The sequence below is a fragment of the Acomys minous genome (assembly GCF_964271855.1).
Source record: "Acomys minous genome assembly, chromosome: 2".
NCBI lineage: Eukaryota > Metazoa > Chordata > Mammalia > Rodentia > Muridae > Acomys > Acomys minous.
Window position 1 is genome coordinate 65,068,063 of NC_140484.1, and position 16,065 is coordinate 65,084,127.

At 46.2% G+C, this 16,065-nt stretch overlaps 1 protein-coding gene across 5 annotated transcripts in view; it reads right to left on the bottom strand.

Moving 5' to 3' along the window:
* FANK1 (fibronectin type III and ankyrin repeat domains 1) overlaps positions 1 to 16,065 on the bottom strand; it is a 106,149-nt gene that overhangs the window by 24,748 nt on the left and 65,336 nt on the right. For all 5 annotated transcript variants that reach the window (XM_084751286.1, XM_084751287.1, XM_084751289.1 and 2 more), the window contains one exon: positions 4,198 to 4,375. In XM_084751286.1, coding sequence (XP_084607412.1) covers positions 4,198 to 4,375 — 178 coding nt within the window. The remainder of the gene's footprint in view (positions 1 to 4,197; positions 4,376 to 16,065) is intronic.

Below are 16,065 nucleotides of genomic sequence, written 5' to 3' on the forward strand. Positions count from 1 at the left end.
TAGTCCACACACTGTTCTGCTATCTCCCACCTCAATTATTTCACAAGCTTCCTAATTAGCCCTCTCTGCTGCCCACTGCCTTGCCCTCCCATAACCTCATCTCAGGAAGCCACTGCGCCCATCATAAACTGCACAGACCCTGCCTCTTCTGGATTAACAACCTCCTTTGCTTCGCCTAAGACATCTTTGTAGCAAAAGCCAGTGTTCTCTGGATAAGCTACAGCCACAGTTACCTCTTCCTACCTTGTTAACCTCACCTACTCCCTACCTCTCTCCTCTCCTCTTCCCTCCTCTCCCCTCCCCTCTCCTCTCCCTTTCTCTCCCCTCCTCTTCCCTCCCCTCTCCCCTTTCCTTTCCCTTTTTCTCCCCTCCCCTCTCCCCTCCCCTCCCCACTCCTTTCATCTCCTCCACATTCTTCCATGTACTTTTCCGTTTGACACTGCTTTGGCCTAGAAAGTCCCTTCAGTGTCCCACACTTGTTTCAGGTCTTGTGTTAAATCCTTTCCTCAATGAAGAGTCCTTATCCCTGTCCCAGGCCCCCAACTTGCCCTGTTCTTTCCTCTTGAGGACTCACTACACATTTTTACTTACATGTCTCATTTATGGCTAGGGACTTTCTATCTGACTCCAGTGCCACATCTCTGGCATTTAGAAGAGTGCTCAGTAAGCCATGGGCACTCAGTAATACATGACAATGGAATAGATAAAAAACACGAGAGGGTACCAATTATCACAGTAAGGTGAAACAACAGTAAGGCAGCAAGGGAGCTTTTCAGTTGATTTAGATATTACACTGGCAGGATATGGGAAGAGAGTGATGAGGACACTTGTCCACGGGGAGAACAAGAAACACACGCAGAGAGGATGCCAAGGCATATTCAAAAGACAGGAAGCCACTACCATCAAAGAAAGTTTGTACTCAGAAACAAGAGGTAATAAGGCAGATGTGGGCAGGCTTCATACACACACATGCCCAATATATATCACATGGAGAGAGACCGAACAAATAACACACGAACATGCACACATGTACACACACATACACACAGTTTTAAAAGAACACAACCTTCACAGTGGAACATACATCATGATTGAACACCACCCTAGGGAAACATAACCTTCATCCTCCAGGCAGAGAAGACCAACTTGAGGTGCTATGATAAATGAGAAAGTAAAAAGAAAATCAACCTTCAGGGTAGAAAGTAGAGACAGGCAGCAAGGGGACTCATCTCACTGACAAATGTCTGGGCAGAGCAGGGTCTGAGACACAAGGAAGTCAGATAGAAAATGGAGTAGAGTGCCCTCGCTTCATGAAGGGGAGCAGGGGGGGAACCCACAAACTAGGTAGCTGTACTTCTAATAACTATAAGGGAAACCCAAGCCAAAGACCACTCCAGTGATACAGACTACGACATGGTCAAGTTGAAAAAAAAAAAGTTACAAGTGCATCATCACCATCCAGGCTTTCCCCATCTCTCCACATCAGTACTTAGGCACAATGCCCCTGGAAGAAAGGGCAGACACACCACAACCAAACTGCCAAGGCTGGAAGAAGCACCCCAGGCCACCAGCCCAGTGCCCAGTAGATAACCATTCTAGTAAGGAAGGCTCTTGCTAGCTTTCATGATAAAGGTAGATGGAGGCCAGAGGGAGGAGGCAAATGGGATTGGGACTGCTGCAGTCCAAGCCTGCCACCTAGTGTCCATGCGCATGTGCACTACTTTCCAAGAAACAAAACCTTTCACCAAAAGGCTCTTGGAGCCAGGATCTGCAAGAGATGCCACCAGCTCAGGATGGCAGAACATCATCCAAAACTGTTCTCTGGCCTGGCTGTAGCCAGGTTTCCAGGGTCAAGGTGAATGGCACAGACACCACATCAGGCTGGAGCCTGGTGATGTGGCTGCTGTCTCTCTGGATGAAGACTGAGCCCGAGAAAGAGAGGGGGCCGGAGGAGGAGAAGCGAAGAGGTGGCAGAAGAACATAGCCCGGACAGTCCCCCATGCTCTGGCCAAGCACAAGGCAGACAAATAGAGGGCTCTGTCTTTCTCTTCCTCCATAAAAATATAATTTAGGACTGAGAAAGATGGCTCAGTGGGTAAGAAACAGCATTTGTCATAAGAACATCAGGACCTGAGTTCAGATCCCCAGAACCTACATTAAAAAGTTGGCTGTGAGACCAGCACTGTGGTGGACAGAGACAGAAGGATCAGTAGGGTTTGCTGGCCAGCCAGCCTAGCAAGTGGCCATTGGGGAGGGCAAGCCAGGTTCACTGAAAATATTTGCTTCAGTGGAATAGGGCAGCGAATGAAAGAACAGGCCCCTAGTGTACATAGACCTGCCCACATATGCATATGCATGCATACATACATACATCTTATATTATGTGTGCATGCTTTTCAGAAGTAAATCATCTTCATAATAGAACATATGATGTGATTAAAGAGCATCTTGGGGATTTCATGGCTGTTTGTTTGTTTGTCAACTTGACATAAGTTATTTGGGAAGAGGGAACCTCAGTTGAGAAAACATCCACACCAGATATGCCTATGGGCCAGTCTGTAGGGGGTGTTTTCTCGATGAATGATTGATATGGGAGAGCCCAGCTCACTGTGGGTGGTGCTGGTCCTGGGCAGGTGGTTCCAGAAATGTAAGAAAGCAAGCTAAGCAAGCCATGGGGAGCAAGCCTGTGAGCAGCACTCCTCCAAGACCTCTGCATCAGTTCCTGCCTCCAGGTTCCTGCTGTGGCATCCATTCACGTTGGACTGTGCTGTGGAACTGTACGCTGATATAAACTCTTCCCTCCCCAAGTTGCTTTTGGTCATAGTATTTATCACAATAGAAACCTAACTGAGACAGGGATTCAGGCTCCAAAATTATTTTCATATAGTAACTATATTTCAGATAATTCTGTTTGAATACAAAGAAATGTTTCTCAAATATCAGAATAGTACCACTTTAGATGACAACTAAAGAATGGGGTGGAGGGAGGAGTGACACTAGAGAGGGGAGAAGATGACAGTGGGGTGACACGAGATCAGAAAAGGTACCAAGTGCATCATCATTGTCCAGGTTGTGCCCCATCTCCCCACATCAGCACTTGGGCACAATGCCCCTGAAGGAAAGGGCAGACAAGTAGCTGACTGAATATTTTCAATCCTGACTGCATCATTGCCAGCCTGCTACCTGTGCTGTACCACAGGACTATGTCCCAGGGCACCAGAGAAAGGTAGGGAGGTCCATAGGTTCTTCTGTGTTAAGCCTTGTACCTACAGTAAAGGCTAAGTAAGACCCACACTTGCATCTCTTTTGAAGTCACAGAAAGAAGTGACTTTACTCTGCAAAGGGCTAAGTGGCCAGGAGAAGTTCAGGCACAGCTGGCACAAAGGCAAGGCAAGCCAACTCTGGCATCCCTTGCTGCTGCAGTTGTTTGTGTGACAGCCACAGCTCTGCAGCCAGCCATCAGTGGTCTAGGAGCTGGGACAGAGTCCTGTACAAGGCAGGAGTCTTACCCATCTCCCTTTGTATGTAATAGTTTCGGGGAGGCCAAAAAGAACAAGCCACCATGCAGGAGAGCTCAGGCATGGCGCTGGACTGTACAGTGCCTGAACACGGATCTGAAGTGAGGCTGCTGGCGGGCGGGGCAGGTGGGCTGGCGAGGTCTGTGGCCTCTAGAGAAAGCAGGGGATGGGAATGAAGGAGGGAACTTCAGCTAGGGTTCAGCTGGGAAGGATCTGGCCAAATACATCAGAAGGAAACGCGAGGAGAAAAGGGAACAAGGCCTTGATATGGGGACAAGCCTGGCCTTCAGGCTGAGATTGAGGCCATTTTGGGTGGAGAGCACTGAGAAAGGGACAACAGTGTCACGAGAGGTTATCAGAGCAGTTGGCTGGTGCGGGCTAGAGGTGCTTCTCCTTGCAACCATTAGCAAAGCAGCCTGATGGAAACCACAGCTCATTTCATCCAACTTCTTTCTGTCGCTACATTTTAGCCGTAGGTAATACACACGAGCATACTTCAGGAGCTAAGGAAGCTCTCAGCTCCAGGGAGCTCTTCCCAAGTCGCCACTGATGCTCATTTACCAAGAGATCACAGGCTCATTCTTTAACTTCAGAGGAGCCGGGGGAGTTTGAGAGACCTGGAACCTGTTCCACGGCGAGGAAGGCGAGAGGCAGTGTGGACAGCTGCATCAGCACCTACGTGTAAATGACCCCGTAATTGTGCATCTTGGGATCTTCCTCTTCGATGGAGAACCTAAGCCACTGCTCCTGTGGTCCTTGCCGCTTCTCTTTCTTTTCCAGATCCCAGTACAGTTCGATGCTGTGATGAGTCACTTTGCCCACAACGGGAGGGTGTGGCTTTACGGATGGCACGATTTCTGAAAAGAGAAATGTGGGATTTTCAGGGAGAGAAGGGAGAGAGAGAGAAGGTAGGCCATAGCTGCCTGGTGACCCAACTGTTGCCAACACATTGAACACTCAGATAAAGGTGAACGCCTGAAAAGCCAAAGGACTACAAAACTCAGAGGTCACTCGAGCACCCGACACTCCTGAAGGCAACTACCCTGGCCCACTGACACTACATATAATTCACCATGACCCTTCCAGGAAACGGTTACTGTGGCACATCAATTAGCTGACTCTTTAAGAATGAAACTACATGTGCTACTATCATCCCTCAGTGAACTGGCTCACAGAGAGAGCCAAGAGATAAACACCAGCCAAGAGATACCCAGTCTGAATATTTATGATAGATGACAAAGGCTTGACGTCCATTCTGTATAATTAGTTCTATTTAAAACAAGAACAGCCTAGTCATAACTCAGGTAAAAGATGAGCTATGTGCCAAGTAGAGAAAGCAAATAGCCAGCAGGACACGGAATAAATGTTCCCACAACCAGGTGTTCACAGAGGTCGGCAGCAACACGCTCCCACTTTGTGTCCGGTCAGATGCTGGAGAGATGTCATTACTATTACGAGTGACACTGTCAGGAGAAGACACCCTCAGTCATTGGCTGTGGAGAAGTAGGTACCAAAGCTTTGCTAGAATAGCACTGTGGGAGCACATGGTAAAGGTAACAATTGGCCGGTGGAGATACAGCTTGGAGGGCAGAGCACCTGCCTGGCATGCACAAAGCCTTGGGTCCCCTCCCCAACACTGCACATTTCATATGGTAGCTCGCACATGTAATCACAGCACTCAGGTGGCAGATGTAGGACGAGCCATCTATGGCATCCTCAGCTTCATACTGAGTTCAAGGACAGCCTGAACCACATGAGACCCTGCAAAGATGTGTGTACCATCCAATTGGGTCACTCATTGGGATGACCTCACACAGGGACACGGGGACACATTCTTGGGGACATGAACTACAGTGATTTTCACAAGGAAAGGAGAGCCGTTAGTAAGCCATTAGCAAGCTGTCATGACTGTGACCTCACATACGGCCTTTACAAATGATTTTGCGGGCATGGCAGCACGCACTTTTCATTCCGGCTCCAGGAGGCAGAGGCATGTGGAGCTCTGTGGTTTGAGACCACTCTGTTACACTGTTCTACACAGTGAGTTCCAGAACACCCAGAGCTATGTAGAAAGGCCTGGTCTCAAATACAAATAAATAAAAAAATAAAATGAATGACCCCTACCCAGATCTAGCCAAGGGTCAGAACATTCTCCACAGTAAAGTGGAGAGTGGGATATTACTTTCTCACGTACTCTGGTGTCTCACCTTTGACCATGTCCCCTGGAGAGGGAGACCTGGTGGCACTCAGAGGAAGGACAGCAGGTTACCAAGAAGAGACTTGATACCCTATGAGCATATACAGCGTGAGGAAATCTCCCTCAGGAACAGTCATAGGGGAGGGGAATAGGGGGAATATAGGAGGGAGGGAAGAATGGGCGGATACAAGGGATGGGATAACCATTGAGATGTAATAAGAATAAATTAATAAAAAATTTTTTAAAAAGAATGACTTCCATGGTCGATATTTTAAGAAGATTTCCATGAAATTCTATCAGGTGAGAAATAAATATTGAGGTTTTTTTTTTTTAAGATAAGGAGTCTAATGGGGCACACAGTTTGTCAGCACACAGTTATTTTTTTGGTGGGTTTGTTGCATTGTATTATTTTTTGCTGTTTTGTCTGGCCACCTTCTAGTCTGTTCAATTATCACATTTCTGTGTTCGTGTCTTGAGCACCTCTGTGCCTTGTAAATACTGAACACATCCCTGATTAACTGCTCAGTTATCCTGAAAGAAATGACTGTGAATTTCCCTTAGACAACATCTACACAGCTGGCCACCTTCTCTCTCAGCACCCCAGGCCTCCTGCAGTGTGGCCCCACCAAAGAAGACAGGCCTCCTCTGGTCTTGCCCAAGCTGGGACAGTAGGTCATGCGGTCAACAATGACACTGGTACTATATGAAGGGTCATATCTGAAAGACAGGAACTTAAAGACATACACACACACACACACACACACACACACACACACACACACACACACACACGCACACACACACAGCCTGCAAGCTCCTACTTCTTAACTTTTTTTTTCCAAATACTTATAGAAATCAGGGTGGTCTAAGTATGTGCTCTAAACCAGTCAAAAATACTTACCTCAGTGTGTTTTATGACAATTAAGTAACAAGTACAAAGTATACAGCACGGTGTTTCTAGGGCAATGGCATGGCTCACAGCAGGGAACTAGAACTAGTTCTAGACATTAAGACAGGTGACTCTCAGAATGGCTGATGAAGAAATGGTCCCAAGGTGGACAGATGTTGTTAGAGCACCAACAGAACCTTGTAATGAGCAGCAGCAGTGTGTATCACTGATGAGCACATGCTATGTAGCCCAAGTTAGACCACCAAGAGAGGGGCTGGAGAGATGGTTCAGCTGTTAAGAGCAGTGGGTGCACTTCCAGAAGACCTGGGTTGGATTCCCAGCATGCACAACCTTCTGTAACTCCAGTTCCTAGGGGATCTGATGCCATTTCCTGGCCTTGGGTACTGCACAAACAGTTCAGCAGTACATGCTGAATAATTTTTTAAAGCATACACACACACACACACACACACACACACACACTGAGAGAAGTGGATCCACCACCTATAATATACTTGAAGGGTCAGAGGCGAGGTGAGGCAAGAGCAGGAAGTGGTCTCACTACTGTGAGATTTGTTTATGAAAAGAACTTAGGATATATACAGCAAGATAGTCACATATCAAACCAATGTTTAGGGATGTTACTGTTTGTAATACTTTGGATGAGTACACCTGGGAGGAGCTCGGGGGCCACATTAGTCTGCCAGTTCAGGTCCTGTGGTGTGACTGGTGGGTGCAGTGACTCCCACGGTCACAGTTCAATGCCCTGCCGAACACTTCTCTTAACTTTCAATCCCTGTTATGCAAAGTGCAGCAATGGCAGACGATACCAGAATTTTCCCAACACAACCAGAGGTCAACACAGGCTTCCAATCCAAAGACATCCGACCTAGAACCCTCTAGAGATCAACCCAAAGAATTCTAAATTAATCTTACATCTCAAAATGGACAGCGCAGATGGTGAGTGGTGTGTGGAAGATCCACAGGAGCAAAGTTGCTATGGCCACATTCACCACCAATTCTCCCTCATGCTCACTGAGCAGTGGCAGACTCAAATGATGGGAGACTCTCATGTGAGCGTCCAGAAACAGGAGGCCCACTGCCACCAGACGTCGTCATACACACCCTGGGCAAAGCTCTCTGAGAAGCTTCATCAACAGAGCTGTCTGGGAGGTGGAGCTGTCAAACGCAGGTCCAGGGCTGGACAGTTTTGTCACTGAAAGGAGAAAGTGCTCTTGAGCAGGATCCTAGGGACAGAGGCAGGAGTTCCTTGCTGGCCATGTTTCCTGGATGAAGCTCAGGCTGAGTGCTCAGGTGACAGGGCTGGTGCTGCCATGTCTCAGTGCAAACTGGCTTTAGTACTAGGATGTGGACAAGTCCCTCCACTTGAAATTTTGATCAGCTAAGTCTGAGATCAAAACTAACAATGTAAACATCAGTACAAACATAGAGGACTTCAGACCTCTTTCCATAGCATGTATAGAAATGGCCTGGGCCAGAACTGGGGCCTTAGGACAGCTGTGACTTCAGATCTTAGATGCCAACCCTTCTCCCAGTGCTGCTATGTCCTTGATCTGTGGCACACCTGAGATACCCTGCGTTCCCTTTGTGTCCGTTGCTTAGTCAGCTCCCTGCTGACTTTGTCCCATTGTATGAACGTTTTCTGTTTGTTGTCTCTCTTCCACTCCCCCAGGCAGACTGTATATAAGATGCTGTACTTAATAATCTTCTATGGCATAAGACATAGCTTGTGCAGGACCTTCTGACCTCAGCTTTCTTATTTTCTTTATCCTCTCACCCCCCTGGTCCTCTCTCCGGGAGTCTGAGGAATGACCTATTTGTCCACCAGGTCAAAATCCAGCCCTCCTACTCCTCCCTCTCACCTTCAGGTTATTATTTTTTCTGTGACCCACTAAGTCCAGTTAATGCTGCCTGCATATCCATGGCTGTGGGTCCATCTACCAGAGCAGGGGCAGCCTACATCCCACAGCCCTGAAAACTGACTCCTTCACCTGTAGCAGCTATAGCTCTTCAGCTAGGGGTGGGGCCTCATGAGCTCACACCTCCATCCATGCAAGAGTGTTGGCTGCCTGGTCTGGCAAGAGCCTTGAGCAGAAAACAACAGCTTCTGCACTCTTGGACTGAGCGGCCACACCAGATCCAGAAGGCAGCGTTCACAGCCTCGCCCCAGCATTCTTTGTCTGTTACGTTCTTCCCATCCTTTCTCCTACAATGTACTCTGAGCTTTGGGGACCAAAAACCAATGTTATAAAAAAAATCAAAATTGACCACTTCATTATTTGTTGAACCAAAATATTTGTATTCAAACTTGTGTTACCCTTTGATCACCAGTAACGCTCATGTAGGAACTGTTGTATAAACTCTGAGCAAGTTTTGCAGCATACTTACAACCACATACACTCATATAGACAATCTGGATGCTTTACTCACTCGTTCGTTTACTTGTTTAAATGGAGTCTTGTGTGTCCCAGGCTGTCCTCAAGCTAGCTATGTAGCTGAAGATGGCCTTGGACTTCTAATTCTCCCGCCTTTCCACCTTCCAGGTACTGATACAGCTGTCTATCACCCAGCCCTGTTTATTCAGTGTTGAGGGTGGAATGCAAGGGTTCATGCATGCTAGGCAAGAATTTTGCAACTGAGGAGGCTGGAAAGGTGGCTCAGAGGACACAAGCACACAGAGCTCTTGCAGAGGACCCAAATTTGGCTCTGAGCACCTATATTAGATGGCTGACAACTGCCTGTATCTACAACTCCAAAGAGATCCGTGGCCTCTGTGGACCCCATACACATGTGGCAGATGCTCACATGGATACATGCATACACACAATTAAATGTCATAAAAATGAATAATAAAGGAGTTAGGTCTTAATGCTCTATTTTTATATGGAATACTTTGGTGTAAGTATCAGAACTCTGAAAAGGTGCTTTCATTTGTTTGTTTCACACTTGATAACCAGATTTTGTCCCAAAATCTTAAGTCACAAATGTAGGCTTAAAGGTTAACTTTTCTAAAGTTTTAAAACAAAGATAAAAACATAAATGCACTCAATCCCCCCAGGGCTCCTTTATATAATTGGTAGAGTTTTCCAGCTTTTCTTAAAATTGTCTTCCAAAAAGTGAAAAGATAAAAAAAAAAAAGCTGCAAATACCTCAAAAGTACAATTGTAACTGATGCATGCTGTGCACCATAAAAGCTTTCTGTAATAAAAAAAAATCCTCCTGAAAATATGACAAACAAAATAATTTTATTCTTCTGGTGCCATTTGCCAAGTGACAAATAGCGAATATGGAATTGTGACAGTTCCGTCCACTGTCACCATTCAGTTCCTGTGATTACTCAGAAGAGGCCATGGAGGCATCACTCTGAGTCCATAAGAAGCCTGTGATAAAAATCTGTTACTTACAAACCACAGGCCCAAATGCAGAAAAGGATGATGTAAGCAAGCCACTGTGCAGCAATTGGGCCTTCACTTCCTGAGGCTTTAAAGGGATTGTGGGAGGTGTAGTGAAGAGAAGAGAAATGCCCCGATCCCGAAAGAGGACTCAAAAGATAAATGAGTAACTATCGGGCCACAGAGCATCCTTATGATAGTCTGTCAGCCACACTTCTAAGCCACGGTGAGAGCTGGGTGCTGTGAGCTTAGTGTTCATGATTAGGACCACCAAAAATGGGGCTTTATACAGATTAACAAGTGAGCCCATTTGTCATATAGATATAACACCATAAAGCACAACTGACACCTAACTTAGCTCCAGAAAATGCACCTGACTATACACAGGAACCAGAGTACACTGGCAAGGGACATCTGTGACCTGGCCCCCAGGGGCAGATGATCCATCAGAATGACAGCACACTGGAGAAAGGTACATGAACAGGACAGTAATTCCTCATGCCCTTGGCATGTATCTATAGCAACTGTCAATCAGAAACACATTCAAAGTCAACATGCCATGGGGGTCACCAGAACACCTACAGGTTGGTTTTTTTCAATCGTTATTAGGTTTAGTCACTTTGTCTTATGTGTGACTATTTTGCTGGTATGTGTGCATAGTATGGCATATGTGCCTGGTGACTGCAAAAGTCAGCAAAGGGAATAGGGTCCCCTAGGACTGGAGTTACAGATGGTTATCACGCACCGCATGGATTCTGGGAATTGAACCCAGGTCCTCTGCAAGGGCTGCAAGTGCTCCTAACCACTGCGCCATTTCTCCAGCCCCAAGATTGCATCTTAAAAGTATCAAAACTGTTTGCAGGAATACTTACTGAAAATGTCACTTAGGTACCAGAACAGTCATGTGGTGATAATGGCTTCTCATTTCCCTTAAAAATAGGACAGCTACAGCAAGTTTAATTCCACCACGTCTTCCCCTGGATTTTCTAAAATGGGGTTCTGTAAGGTCTGAACACATGAAAGGACTAATATGCAAGGAGATGGCAGGAAACTTTCCTGCTGGGGTAGCGGAATCTGCAGGCAGAGCGCACACACCGCCAGCCTGACGCTTTTCAATGTATCTAATCTGCTCTTATTCGCATCTCCAGGTGCCTTTAGCTTTTTATTTTAAGAAAGAAAGAAGGAAAAGAAAAAAAAAAAACAGGGTCTTTCTACAAAGCCCTGGCTTTCTGGGAACTCACTACATAGACCAGGCTAGCCTCAATTTTTCAGAGATATATCTGCCTCTGCCTCTTAGGTGCTGAAATTAAAGGTGTGCACCACTACACCAGATGCCCTTGGCTTTTAACATTGGAAAGCATTGTGCCCTCTGTTGACCCTGCCTGGGTTTTCCTCACTAGGAAAATGGAGATGGATAAGGACACTGCCTCTTGTCTTAGTTTCTCTTCTGCTGCTGTGGTAAAACACAACCAGGCAATACATAGAAAACTAATTTATCTGAGCTCACGGTTCCAAAGGGATAAAAGTCACAGGCATGGCAGCCAGAACAGGAAGCTGGGGGCTCACATCCTCAACCACAGCATGAAGCAGAGAAGAAAGTGCCAAATGGTGTGAGGCTTTTCATCTCAAAGTCTTCCCTCAGTGGCACACTTCCTCCGGCAAGGCTGGCCTCCTAAACTTCCCCAAACAGTTCCACCAAGTGTGGACCAAGCGTTCAAATGCCTGAGACTATGGAGGGCATTCTCATTCAGTGTGCCACAGCCTCCCTCTCAGACTTAATGCAAAGAATAAATAAATAAATACATACATACATACATAAATACATACATACATAAATAAATACATAAATATATAATGAAAGCATTAAAGAGTTACTAAAGCTTACAAAGGAATTGACAGACCTAAACATGGCTAATGCTTTTGCTACACAGAAACTCTCCTTGGAATTCCATATGGATAACAGGTCATAGGCAAAGTCAGAAATGGAGTTTTCCTTATTGATGCTCAGGTTGGCCCTGAGCAAGAAGCCATGCAGGACGCTCCATCACAGTGTCTGACCTGCTGGGGTTAGCGTTCTTGATTCACCTGGAGCTAGAGAGTCAGGATCAAAGTAGGAGCACAGCTCATTCAAGGCTGCACACCTGGCATGTGGGGAGCAAAGCTTTCAAGCCAGGTCCCTAAAAGTCTGCAATCCCTCCCAGGGCTGAGCTTCACCACTTTCCTGTGAGCTGAACAATGAAGTCAGTCATCTCTGAAATCAGATGTGAAAAGTCAACTTGTCATATATATTCCTTGGACACAGCGTGTCACTGAAGTTTAATTCAGACTGAGAAGTGGTTTCACTCATAGCAACAGGAAAATGTCTCAACACGTATGGCTGGCTTGCATATGTCCTTAGAGAAGGTGCAACTGACGCCTTGCCAAGGAGTTCCATGCAAGAGGGGTGACAGTAAAAGGAACTTGGCCTTCCTGTGTGTCAGCCCAGGGGCACAGCTCAACCTAAGCAATGCACTTCACACTGGGAGGAGCCACTGAAATCCCAACTTCCCACCAGCAAGGAGGGGGAAGGCCAGGGTTAGACCACGCCCAACAGTGTGAGCCTTGGAAAGTCCCTTTGGAAAGCAACTTGAGGCTGCTCAGGATTCCGACTCTCATCACTCCTGGTGACAGCCCCACACGTGCAAAGGGACCACAGCAGCTTGGCTTTGAGACAGGGGACTGAAAACTACCTAAGTGTCTGGCATGACTTATGAATGGTCTGTACACTCAAATACTACGTAGCCATTGAGATAAAGCTATAATTCACTCATTCTATAAATGGCTGGGAGGTTGAATTGCTAAGAATTATAAAGCAATATTTACAGAATGATTTGATGTACATAAAGTGAGCCTTGAACATCTATAAGGGGTGTGGTGATGGCTCAGTATGTAAATGGGCTTGCTGCCAAGCCTGACTACCAGAGTTTGAGTCCCAAGACCCACGTGCTGGAAAATATGTCCAAAAATATGATTTCCACATATGTCATGGCATGTTTGTGTGCACGCACACATAATAAATGCAATTTTAAAAATTAAAATATCCGAATTCTCAAGAACTGCCAGTAAGTCCTAACAATTTAGTATTTACTATGGGAAAAAATTAAAATAGAATCCCTATCAGGGAAAGGAAACAAAAGAAATAGCAGAAAAAGCAATTAATTGACCACACTCAACTTTTTAAGCATGGGGGGTAGCATGTGAACACTTTATGTACTTGGTATGATTTACTTAGAAAAGAACAAGGTACTAGGTGCGTGGAAGGGCGAATGCCCTCATCCTGCCTTATACACATGCCCTAAGTGGATACCCAGGCAAACTACACTCTCAGTGTCTTCAAGCGTTCTTGCCAAGGTCAGATTCGGAAACCCCAGAGGGCGGCCTGTCTGTGGTTTCCCTGTATTTCAGTGACACTGCCATGCAGGTGGGGGCCAGGCCCTCCAGGACAGTGTGCAGGGGTCCTTCACTCTGCCCCACTGGTCAGTGCGTGCTGGAGTTCAGCTCATCTGGTATGAGGTTCTATTTTTTCATGTGCTTGCAGGTAATCTAACCATGATGGATAAACAGTGTTTGGACACAATGAGAAATATCAAAGCTTAGCCTACAGCTGTGGGGTACATTTATACATATGTAGATTGTGTATGTTTATAATTCATCAGGAGTTATGAAAAACACACAGGAGCTAACCTCCAGTGTGCACAGAGATCCAAGCATGACGGCACAGGCCTGCAATCCCAGCACGCAGGAGACTGAGACAGGAGCATTGCTTTGAGTTTGATGCTAGCCTGGATTGCATGCTGAATATCATCAGGACAGCCAGGTACCCCTTAAACAAAAACCATGTGGACATTCCCGTTTCCTCTCTTGTGACAGCTCAAAGCATCAGATGAGCCCATCGTGCAGTTCATGTGAGGCAATCTCCAAGACATGACAATGGTCTGTCTTCTGGACTCTGACACTAGTCTGTCTTCCAAGGAGCCTGTCACTCAAACCATTGAGTAACAGAAATCAATCATACAGCTGGGAACCTCTGTAACCCACACAAATAAAATGGAGTAGTGCATACTGACCCAAAACCTGCTCAACTGTCTAGCTTTATAGTGCAAACCGTGAAGCAGCAGCCGCAGCTGTCTGGAGTTCCCTTGACTGCCGTTCTCCTTCTAAGCCTCCTATCCCATATTCTCTGTCCTTTCGTTTACTTAAAAAAAAAATTAGGGGGCTGGAAAGATGGCTCAGAGGTTAAGAGCACTGACTGATCCTCCAGAGGTCCTGAGTTCAATTCCCAGAAACTACATGGTAGCTCACAACCATCTTTAGTTCCCAGCAACTGCATAGAGGCTCATAACCATCCTTAATAAGATCTGGTGCCCTCTTCTGGTAGGCAGACAATGCAGGCAGAACATTGTATACACACTAAATAAATCTTTTTTTTTTTAATTGTAAAAAAAAAATTTAGGGAGGGAACCCATGTACTGTAACATATGTGCAGATGCCAGAACAACTTCTGGGAACTGGTCCCTGCCTTCCATCCTGTTGAGGCAGTCTCTCTCTCTATTGTTTCTGTGGCTCCACTCCAGGCTAGCTGGCCTGAGAGCTTCTGGCCCAGTCTCCTGCCTCTGCCTCGCATCTAGACATAGGCACTGGGATTGCAGATGTGCTCCACTGCATCTGGGTTTTTACATGGGTTCTGGGGATTGAACTCAGGATGTAGAAAGCCCTTTCACCAGCTGAGCTATCTCTCCAGTCCTTGGTTTCTATTTTAATGCTGAGTACTAAGAATGAAGTAGGTGATATGGGCAGCTATAGCCCTCATGGAGTCTATGGTCCTCAAGAGACACAATCTTAGGCAGACACGTGCCTTTCAAAGGTTATCACACCATGATCATTGGAGTAAAAGGAAAAAGTCTTGGGTGCCAATGGACATGTGAGTCCACACCTCAAGAACAAAACCAAGAGGGAACAATGAAGACCACCATAACACGATGGGGACCGTTCTTCCATTTCTGTTGGCAGTGATGTGCTCTGGGAGCTTGCCTAGTGAAGATTAAGCCTAAAAGCAAATCCCATCATTGTTCCAGCATCAGAATGGTCCAGCTAATAGAAAGTGCTCTGGAGAAAGGCTCAGCCACCACTGCTGCCGCCACCACCACCACCACCATCATCATCATCAGGCTGGATTAACACCAAGCTCAAAAGTCACTAAAGACTCTAGGGCAGTTGGTTCTCAGCCTTCCTAATGCTGTGACCCTTTAATATAGTTCTTTATGTCTCGGTAACCTCCAATCATAAAATTATTTTGTTGCTTCTCCATAAATATAATTTTGCTACTGTTGTGAATTGTAATGTCTGATGTGTAATGTAAATGTCTGAGACGTGACCTTCAAAGGGGTCATGGCCCACAAGCTGAGAATTTCATGCCACAGCCTTTGCATCAGCCTGTATCATCCCCTGCCTCTTCCAAACAGGGCTCCTTTGTAAAGTCCAGCCACCCCTGCTTCCTACAACTTGATATGACCATTTGTAATAAAAGCAAAAGGAAAAACAGAAGGGTTGGATGAAGTTACCACATGAGAACAAATTCTACACCTATACAATAATCTCCCCAAGCACCCTCATTCTAAACAGGCTATGGGATATATGCATAAAAACAAACAACCTTTCACCGTCAGTATAAAAAGAACCAGGATCCTAAATTAAGCATTAACTATCCACAGTGGCCACTGTTCTTCGCATCCATCAGCACAACGTCCTGTATAAGAAGCTCCCTGCTCCTACTGGGGCAATGCTGTCGTATTTATCTGCTGCTTGGCTCCAGGCAAGTCTCCCACAGCCAAGATTCATGTCCACACCGTTTGTGGCAGGCAGTAAGTAAACCTGCTCTGCACACAGAACTCAAAGGCAGCCGCTAGATCACTCCAGAAAGCCTCCCCCGTGTGTAAAACCGTTGGAAAACAGATTTACTTCCCTCCTCTGCGCAGGTTACAAGTGTACAGCTTTGATCTCAGCTTGGGC